The sequence below is a fragment of the Pteropus vampyrus genome, unplaced genomic scaffold (genome assembly GCF_000151845.1).
Source record: "Pteropus vampyrus isolate Shadow unplaced genomic scaffold, Pvam_2.0 Scaffold826, whole genome shotgun sequence".
In the NCBI taxonomy this organism is placed as follows: Eukaryota; Metazoa; Chordata; class Mammalia; order Chiroptera; family Pteropodidae; genus Pteropus; species Pteropus vampyrus.
This window is the reverse complement of record NW_011889607.1, coordinates 206201-216619: the sequence shown is the minus strand read 5'-3', so window position 1 is coordinate 216619 and position 10419 is coordinate 206201. Positions and strand designations below refer to the sequence as shown.

General features: G+C 36.3%; 1 protein-coding gene, 1 long non-coding RNA gene and 1 pseudogene across 4 annotated transcripts in view; 2 read left to right on the top strand and 1 right to left on the bottom strand.

Annotated features, from left to right (window-relative positions):
- The window catches only part of UBXN7 (UBX domain protein 7), a 43677-nt gene extending 36979 nt beyond the window's left edge, over window positions 1-6698 (bottom strand). For both annotated transcript variants that reach the window (XM_023526359.1, XM_011385922.2), the window contains exon 1: window positions 6546-6698. In XM_023526359.1, coding sequence (XP_023382127.1) covers window positions 6546-6618 — 73 coding nt within the window. In that variant the 5' untranslated portion in view covers window positions 6619-6698. The remainder of the gene's footprint in view (window positions 1-6545) is intronic.
- LOC111734165 lies at window positions 295-414 on the top strand (annotated as a pseudogene).
- A 112-nt stretch (window positions 6699-6810) lies between the features above and the next one.
- The window catches only part of LOC111734163, a 13316-nt gene continuing 9707 nt past the window's right edge, over window positions 6811-10419 (top strand). Inside the window, exons 1-2 of one of the 2 annotated variants that reach the window (XR_002778344.1) lie at window positions 6811-6949; window positions 7036-7212. This is a non-coding gene — a long non-coding RNA (uncharacterized LOC111734163). Of the gene's footprint in view, window positions 6950-7035; window positions 7253-10419 lie in introns of those variants that run through there. The other variant, XR_002778343.1, reaches the window with a different exon arrangement.

Here is a 10419-nt window from a genome sequence, read left to right as displayed (position 1 = left end):
AGGAAGGAAGGAAGGAAGGAAGGAAGGAAGGAAGGAAGGAAGGAAGGAAGGAAGGAAGGAAGGAAGGAAGGCAGGCCGGCCGTCTACAGACCCTCTGCCTCAGAGTGATAGAGCACAGATATGATAGGGACATAAAGAGGTTATTTTTTGGTTCTACATTTCCTACAGAAATGATAACATAGTAAGCTAGACTGGAAAGGAAGTGTGTATTAGTTCTAAGAAATAAAGTGAAAGTTTAGCATCTTAATCAGTCTCCCATCCTGGAGTTTTTAAACATTCAGAAATAGAAAACGTGCCTATGGCCATGCCATCCTGAATACGCCCGATCCCATCTGATCTCAGAAGCTAAGCAGGGGTCGGGCCTGGTTAGTACTTGGATGGGAGACCACCTAGGAAGACCGGGTGCTGTAGGTGTAAAAAATAAAAATAAAAAAATAAAAATAGAAAACATTAAAAAAAAACCCTCTATATACAGAATAAATTTATTAAGTACAGGAGGAATGAAATGATTAAGTTAGGGGAACAAAATTGGTTAAACAAAGCTAAATTTTTGTCAGATCAACAAAAGGAACCTATAGTGAGGGTAGTAACATGGAAGAAAAATGTATGGGCCTGGGAGTAAAGATACCAGAGTTCTAGTCCCTGTTTCACCATTACCTACACCAGTGAAAACCAGCTATCTATTACTAGACAGTGACAAGATAAAACTAGAAATTCCAGTGTAAGCATTTAGACACTTTTACAGCAATTCAATAAGAGTAATTTTATGTCTGTTGAATCTAATTAAAAGTTGCGGCTTCAAAGGTTTATTGACGATAAATTATCATATGAAAAAACGACCAATATCATTGGTCACTAGGGAAATGCAAATTAAAACCACAATGCCATACCATTACACACCTGTTAAAATGGCTACAAAAAATTAAAAATACCAAATGGGCAAATGGAATTCTCATACATTGCTGACGGAAATGCAAAACGGTAATACTGAGTTTGGAAAACAGTTTGACAATTTCTTAGTTATACATATATCACAAATCTTATAATCCCACTCCTATATATATATCCAAAGGGAAATAAAACTCATAATTCACACACTTGTACACTAATATATTTTTAGCAGCTTTATTTATAATTCTCCAAACTGGTAAAAACATAATTAGCCATTTATTTAATGGATAGATAAATAAATCATAGGATATCCACACAACGGTATACTATTCACCAATAAAAAAGGAAACACTCATAGCACAACATGAATGAATTTCAAATGCAGTATCTTAAGTGAAAGAAGCCAGACTCAAAAGACTACACACTGTGATTCCACTTATATTCTGGAAAAGAAAAACAACAGACAAAAAAGTTAAGCTAAAGATGGGGGGAAGGGCTGACTATAAAGGGGTAAGAAGAATTTTTGGAGAATGATAGAACCGTTGTGTGTCTTGATTATGGTTACATGACTGTACGCGTTTATCAGAACTCTACACTAAAGGGGTAGATTTTATTGTATGTAAATTATAACTTGATTTTTAAAGATTTGGGCTTACATTCTCATTTGTCCTTATATTTCATTTTTAAGCAATTAATTTTTATTGTTTTTAATGAAACTACCGGTCCATGAAGACTGGAAATTTTTTTTTTTTTTTTAAAGGTCTTTTCCTATAAATAAGTTTGAGAAGCACTAACCTAAGTCACTTCACTTCTCTGGGCCTTTAATTTCTCATATGATTAACTCAGAAATGGGTCAAGATGGCTACTAAGGTATCTTCTAGCTCTAACTAAAAAAAAGTATCTAAGGTAAACACATAGTATAAATATATATATGCCTTACTGTTAAAATGTACAGCTGAAACTTACTGGATTTTTGTTAACCAATGTTACCATAAAAATAAATTAATTTTTTAAGAAGTATCTATGAATATTCAATGATTTCTGGTTTCCTAAAGTGCCTATATATTTAAAGTATTACTGTACTCCCAATGTTGGAAGTTCTATCACACACTCCTGATTTTCCTTCTACATCTTTGGCTTCCCTTTGCAGTCTGTCAGATGTTAGTGTTCCTTCAGCTTTGTGTCCTGGAACCTAATATTTTCTCACACTACACTCTCCCCTGCAAGACCCACTTTTATAGTTTCAACTGCCATCAATATTACTCCTCAGATGTCATTCCTTCTTCCAGACCCAAATATTCATTTACTTACTGAACAGCTCAAACTGGAAGTCCCACAGGCAGCAACTAACCTAAAACTTAACCATTTCCCCAAATAACTTCTATACCATACCTTCACAAACATCAGCATGTGTACCTAGATATAAAAAACAGAATCCTAAGCTTCATTTTGATGCCTCTGACTTCTTCCCATATCTCTGAGGCTACTTTTCTGCCATTAACATTTCAAAACACTAGTGTCTTCCTTGGACTAATGCAACAGTCTTCTACTGATCTCTATGCCTATCTCTTCACTATGGCCAAGTAGGTCTTTCTAAAAAATCCAAATCTGATTATGTCACTCTAATTAAAACTTCACTGATTGCCACTATACTCAGAATAAAGACAAGATTTCTTAACATGGGTTACAAGGCCCTTCCTAATCTGGCATCCACTTAATCTCTTCAGGTCCATTTATTGCATCTCCCACTAGCTATGCTCTATTCATTTAGAATTATCATCAATTCCCTAAACCTATTGTCTCTGCTTTCTTGTCTCTATATGTATGTCTGTTCCTATCTCCTCCAGGGCTTTGCCTCCAGGCCACCTGCTAGAAACATCAATCCTTTAAGTTTTAGCTAAAAAATTATTTCTTCTAGGAAGCTTTTCTTGACCTCCCTCTTCTGTGTTCCATAATAGCTCCTTACCATTCTCCTACTGTATTATAATACCTAAGTATGCATCTGTATTCCTGTTAATCTTTAAGCTTTTTTGAGCACATCCATCATGTCCTCCTCATGGCAGTATCCCTAGGATGTGAACAATGGCCAGCAAATAGAAATCTATCAATAAATACTGAATTTATGAATAAGATTCCATTCACGACTCAAAATTATTACCTCCCTAAATTTCTATTCGAATGTCATTATCACTCTTTAAAATAGTTCTTTAAATTCCAAGAGAATTTCGATATCTAGAACACTTGCAACCACCTTTCCTGACAGAGAACTTAAAAACATAAGAGAAATGTACTAAAGACTATGAATGGAAATTGGCCACAAAGCCAAATATTACACACACCAGTTTCTAAATTTCTAAAACAAATATGCATTCATTCTACAACTTTAGAGAAATATTAAACTAAGGTCTCTTCTACAATTGAGGTTCTATAATTTCATTTAGACACCTACTATGCACAAAGTTTTAGAATTCTATACTATCAAATGCTTGTACTCTTCTCAGTCTCCACTTTCTATTCCCTCACATTTTGTCCTTACCTTTTGATCATGTTTATTTTTACCTATTCTATAACATTTATGTATCCCTTATCTCAAGAATTATACTGATTACATCTGTGTATATTGTATATGTGTGGTAGGATGTCAGCCTAAGCTGGTGTTGATTGGTAATGCCATGGTTCAAAACATTTTTAAAAACTGTACTTTTGGAATTACTTTTATATCCAGCAGCACATTCTTGCCTCATATTTTGGGAACTGATACAACTTTTGAAAGCAGTCAGCAGTCATTCAAAGTCATGTATGATGAATCAAACTGAGTAATACTGTAAAATGCAGTAAACTATAACAAGACTGGCTTCCTATGTAACTTCAAATGATTCTAACGGCATCAATGGTAAAGGTGTACAGCTTCTCAACGTGATTACTTCAAAGAGCATCATTTCCTTTGGCTACTGCTTATCAAAGAGTTTCATCATGGAAAAAATGTCTATATGTTAACCAAAAATTTCAGAATTCTAAATTATGTATACTATGATCCACGACGTAAAAAGAAGAAAAAAATAAGAAAAATAAAAGTATCTAAACAAGAATTGGACGATAAAATGTAAAATAAATATTGCTGTTGTGAAAGTGGATTAGTTCTTTTTTTTTAAATTTCATGTGATATTTTTAATAATTTTTTTAAAATCTCATTACTTCACACTCACATATATGGAGAAATTTGTTCTATTTGATGAGAAAAAGTCTTAAAACTCTTTAAATTTTGTTTGATTTCTAAATGCCACAGAAAAGGCAAGGCTCATATTTTTGAAAACTCATTGCTTTTACCAAAATGTTGAGTTTCTCGATAAGTAAAACATGTCTGAAATCAGAGCGTTAAGGTCACTTTGATTCATCCAGCAATTAATAAATATCAAATACCATTTTATCATCAATACAATTTAAAATACATGCAGACAGAACTCCCAAATTTCTTTTAAAGACATGTGAAAAAGACTAATGGAGTCAATCATGTTTCTAATAGTTAATCACTATCTTAAAAAAAAAATCCCAAAATTATTAATAGAAATTCATAATACATTAGGAACAAACTAAGGCATTTTCCGTTTTTCTAGACTTCCGAGTACCATGTTCTACTGAGGGTCTCCAAGTTGAATAGGAAATAGATAGGCCTGTGACAAGGAAACAAACCACGTAGACTAGCAGACAGAAACAGAATTAAAGGAATTAAGTGAATCACTTCGTCTTACCACACTTTAGATTCTGTCTACATCTAATGAAAATGTAGCATCAGAAGAAATAATATGAAGTTAAAACAATCTCAGTTCCTGAAGGAGTGACAGCATTAAAAACAAATTAAATAGGTAGCATCTTAAACCACGTCTAAAAAACTTGAACAAAAGATTAATAATAATTAATAAAAGATTAATAATGATAAAAGATTAATAATAAAGATTAAAACTTGAAAAGATTAATAATTAATAATGACAGCATTAAAAACAAATTAAATAGGTAGCATCTTAAACCACGTCTAAAAAACTTGAACAAAAGATTAATAATAACCACGTCTAAAAAACTTGAACAAAAGATCAATATATGATTCATTACAAAGATTTTCTTATATAAACGTAATGCAATATTAACTTATATATACAATAATTTTCTAATTTTCTCAATAACAGTGATTGCTTGGCCTTTGGGAAATGCATTACATGTTTAATAGTCCAATCACAAAAGTTTAAAAATATTTTAAAAAGTTATCATTCCACTCCTCATCTCAATTTGATTACAAATTTTACTTTACCAACTTTGACATGTTTCATATCCACAAGCTAAATAATTCATCAAACATCTAGTTATTACTAAAGAGTAAAAAATAAAATTAGCTTTAATTATGAAACGGCAACCTGTCCATAACCTGCAGTAGCTAAAACAATATAAAATTTTACTTAACCAGGTCTTGCACGTCAAACTCTACGCACAGTGGAAACGTTTTCTGCATCTAACAAATTCACAGATAAAGTATAGATCTGCTAAGGGAAGGAACTAACATTTTGACCTCCTTCCAAAATGACAAACTAGAACGGCAGAATTACACTCAGGCACATGGAGTACTCTTCTCTCAAATCACTCCACAGAGAACTTCATCATTTGCTCCGCCCTCTAATAACTCATGCAAAAAAAGTTCAGCACCATCAGAGAGAAACAAGTCATAGAGAATTCACAGAATGGCTTAGGGCCTTTCCTCCAGGCGGTTAGAGGTTCTGCGTGTGCCCTTCGCAGGGAACCAAAGGAAAAGAAAAACCAAGGGTTTGGGAGACTCTGACATCGAGAAACTGATTTTTTCCTCAAAGAAGTTTCTGCCGCCACCCCTATTTTATCAGCAAGAGACCCCAGCGCCATGGCTCAGTCTTTATGATTTTATTATGGGGAGGTGGAAAACGCCACCCAGGATTCCTCCAGGCCTTCCCTATTAAGGTGTTTGGGGGGAGGAAAGTTCCCCCTCATTCTTCTCTTAAAACCTCAGTTTTGAAGGTACTCCTCAGCAGCCCCCCCTTTCTGGCGGCCTATCCCGCGGGATCCGTGAAGGCGCTGCTGAACCCATCAGCCTCGCCGTTAAGGCGGGAGGGCCCGAACACGCCAGGGCCACGGCAATGGCTCCGAGGGGCCCAGAAAGGGGAAGGGCAGGCCAGGGACGGGGGTAGAATGACCTGGCCGAAGAAGAAAGGAAAAAGGAGGTGAGGGGATGCACTGCACCTCAGGGCTGCAAAGAGAAGAGATGACGATGGAGGAGGAGGAGGGCGGTGGCCCGGGTGCGGCCCCCCACCTCTCCCGCCCCCAGGTCCCTGGGCCGGCGGGGGCGAATGGGCTCGGTCCATTCCTCGGGTCTAGGCTGACGGGGTGGAAGGGTCTCCTTCCCCACTACGAGATGACCAAGAACTAGGGTTTGAGGTCCGCGCGGGCGGGGGCGGGGGTGGCAGTCTCCCGCCTGAACCCGGAGACCCGACGCCGTCGTCGCCTCTTCCTCAGGAGGGAGGACGGGAGCTGTGGGTAAAGCCCTAGGGAGGAATGCAAGAAGGTATGGGGATGCCCGGGGCGGACCGGTCGCTCGCTCCAGACCCCACTCTCTACCTTCCGGTAACCGCGTCTCTTACCGGTGATGGCGGTGAACTGCTGAATTAACCCCTTCAGCGCCGACGACGCCGCGGAGCCCCCGTGGGCAGCCATCTTACCGCCGCCGCCGCCGCCGCCGAACAACAACACAGACACACACGGACCGCCCTCCCCCACCTCGCCGCGCGGTTTGCGCAGGCTCATTGACTGCCACAAGCCCCGCCTCTCACGCCCCGCCCCCTCCCCCTCCCCGCGGCAGTCGGCGCAGGCGCACTTCCAGGCAGGTCGGAGAGCGGTCTGCGCTCGGGGTTGGCTGTTCCGTTGCTCCCTGCCGCCGCATCCTTCTTTGCAAGCTCTGGTGGTGACTTCCTCTGCTTTCTCCAAGGCCAGTCTCATAGACGCGATATCGATTTCTGGTTTCCGAGGGAACCTTCGGATTCGGCAGGTAGTAAGCTCTTCGCGTTTTAGCTTCACAAGCTTTATTGACAGACTCAACTGCCGATGACAATTTATTTTTTTCTGTTTTTGCAGGTCCATAGTCCTCCTCTAGGTTTCCTGCAGCTTCCATCGAAATACAGAACCTACATCATTGCCCTGAAACGACTAAACTAATTGCTTAGCTAACCTAGTGCGGCGACCCATCCAACAGAAGTAAAATACCAGAACCCTTGGTGCCAGTAAAGCACTGGGTGCAGAGTCTGACACATGGTAGGTTTTAATAAACTATTTCCGTCAGTAAATTTGTCAACCTTTGTCTCCCCTCAAGATTTCACTTGGTTTCCTCGCCTGTGAAACGCGGTGTCATTTATGTAAAAGGAAAATGGGTATATGTATATACAGTAAAGAAATGTATCAAAAGGGCGCTGTAAAGGTGTCCTCAAAACGAAAGGGGGTATAATACCATTGACTACAAAAACTAGATAACAGTTATTACTGCACCTCCATTAAATGGAGAGGCTATCAATGAGATCTGTAGGTTTATTTCCAAGGTGTTAGTATTTAAATATAGTGATAAGATTTTTAGATTACTCTTGTGAAAAAATGGTAAAGATTGTGGAACTGTAAAAGTAAAGATGTGGCATCTGTAACTCTAGAAAAATTTTCTAAAAATTAAATAAGTTAAAAGAAAATGAGGCAAGAAATTAATAATAAAACTTTGAAACCTTTTTTGAATTATTAAAAATTATAGAAGAGCTTTAGAATCACAAGAAAATATATTTAAATACATTCCAGATCATGGAAATGGTTTTTTATTTATTTTTTATTTATTTTTATTTTTTAAGGGAGGCAACCCTTGGTCAACCTCACAGATTGCAAGGACCTTGTCAATTTACAATCCCTTATTTTATTTATTTTTTTATTTATTTATTTATTTATTTATTTTTTTACGCCTACAGCACCTAGTCTTCCTAGGTGGTCTCCCATCCAAGTACTAATCAGGCCCGACCCTGCTTAGCTTCGGATCGGGCTTGGTCAGAATAGCATGGCCATAGACGAAATGGTTTTTTAAAAAAGCAATTATTATCAGAAAAGAAACTGCAAAAAATATTATACATTGAATAATGGAAAATTGAAGTTTTAGATGACAACACATATCCCAAAGCTAAATCTCAGTTACTATTTGGATTATTTCACCAAATTACTCTAGAATTTTGTTTTTAAATTTAGCTCTGGTTTTAAGACACTTTATCTCAAAACAATGCGTAACATGTTTTTGCAATTTAATGGAATGACAGAGTAAATGAGCTAAAAGGGATATTCAACATAATCTGATTCAACACGTATTTTACCATGACTCTTGAGATTCAGAGAGTTTGAGAGAGTTCTAGGTTACACAATAGTCGAGTAGAGCCTGGAATCCAAATCCCTTGAATTCTAGACAAATGTACTATACTTTGATTGTAAATTAAAATGGCAACATTTCTTTTGTTTAAAAGAACAAATAGATTACATACGTAGTTTTCAAAATCCAACTATAGGCTATTGACACAAGATATAACTAAACATAAGGATAAAGAAAAGTTAAAAAGTAAAAAAGATATACAGAGGTAGTATTAAGGAAATGGAATAGCTATATTAATTTCAGACAAAATAGACTTTAAAGCAAAATGTATTATTAGTGATAAAGAGGGTCACTATATAATGACAAAAATAACATCGCCAAGGAGATAAAATAATTCTAAATCTGTATGTACCAAATAACATGGTCACAAGTGTATATAAAGAAAAATTGATATTTAAAGAAGAAATTTGTCAAACGTACAATTACACAGTGCCCTTAGACAAAAGTAGTAAAGCTATAGAAAAGACTCATTCTATTCAAGCATATGTGGAACAAAATAAAAATTGACCATAAAGCAAGTCTCAACAAATGTCAAAGCATTATTATAAAATAGAACATGTTCTTAAAGATCAGTTAAGTTAAAAATTAGTTTTAAAAGGATAACTTTTAAAAAACTCATATACGACTTGGAAAACTGAAAACAAACTTCTAAATAATGAATGAACCAAAGACAAAAATGGTATATTGTTCAAGGTCCCAACAGGTAACAGATGATCACTCAAATGATTTATAAAGGAACTAGTTTTAAAGGTGAGGGTGGAATATATGGGAATCAAGAGAGTGAAGGATCTGGGACTAGCAACAAAACAGTCACAACTTCTAAGTCCGAAGAGACAAAGAGAGGAGTTACTGGAATCCCAAGGGACAAAGAATCAGAAGAGCAGGTCATGCTATCTTTTAAGAAGCAGAGGCTTATGTCAAGGAATACAATCAGCCTGAGGCAATCTCACAGAGAAGAGACCAAAGAAATAATATCCTGAGCTCTCTCTCCTCTTCCATTTCCTGCCGGAAATCCTTACTGGCAGAACCCAACTAGAAGACAGAGGGCACAGTCAGCCTGTGGGACAGAGAACAGGGTAGAGAAAAGAGGAAGTGAATGGTTCTACAGGAGCAAGGGGAAGTTGATAGGTACACATGGAAAATATTTAAAACTGAATGGTCATGGAAATACATATCAAAATTTGTGGAATGCAGTTTTAACATAAGGAAAAAAATGTAAACTTAAATAGTTATATCAGAAAAGACTAGAAAATGAGTAGCTCAACATCTAATCAAGAAGCTAATAAAGGAACAACAGAGTGAATCTAGGGAAATTTGAAGGGGAAAATGCAGAAATCAATAAAACAAAATACAAATGAAAGGATTCATAAAACCAAAAGCTGATTCTCTGAAATAACAAAATTTAAATCCTTTGGCTAATTAGATTAAGAATAAAAAAGATAAGAATGAAAAAGGGACATAGATATAGCAGTGATTTTACAAATAAGAATATTATGAACAATTTTATGCCAATGAATTAGGAAATAGATAAATATCAGTTTCCTGAAAAAAAATGTAATTTACCAAAACTGACTCAATTATGAGTAGACTTATGATGATTAATAAAATTGATGTCATCACATAAAACAACCAGACCCAGATGATTTTACAGGTGATCGCTACCAAAAAAATTAAGAAACAGATGATCCCAAATTTATTCAAATTATTCCTGAGAAAGAAACAAAGGGGACACATAGCTCCTTCTATGAGGCTAGCATAACCTTAATATCAAAACCAAACAAAAAAAGTAAATGAAAGCTCAGCCTCACTTAAGCGTACTGAAACAAAAATATTAAATGAAACCAAAATTTAGAAATCCAGTTACACACACAGACATACATACATACATACATATATGTATACATTCATTTTTAAATTGATTTATCTTGGGAATGCAAGTATAATTTTATAGTATAGAGGTCCTTCAATGTAATTCGTGATAGTAGAACAAATGAGAAACCACTTGATCCATTTGATTAGATACAGAAAAATCAGTGATAAAAATCATTCCATTCACAAAACTGCAACAAAAA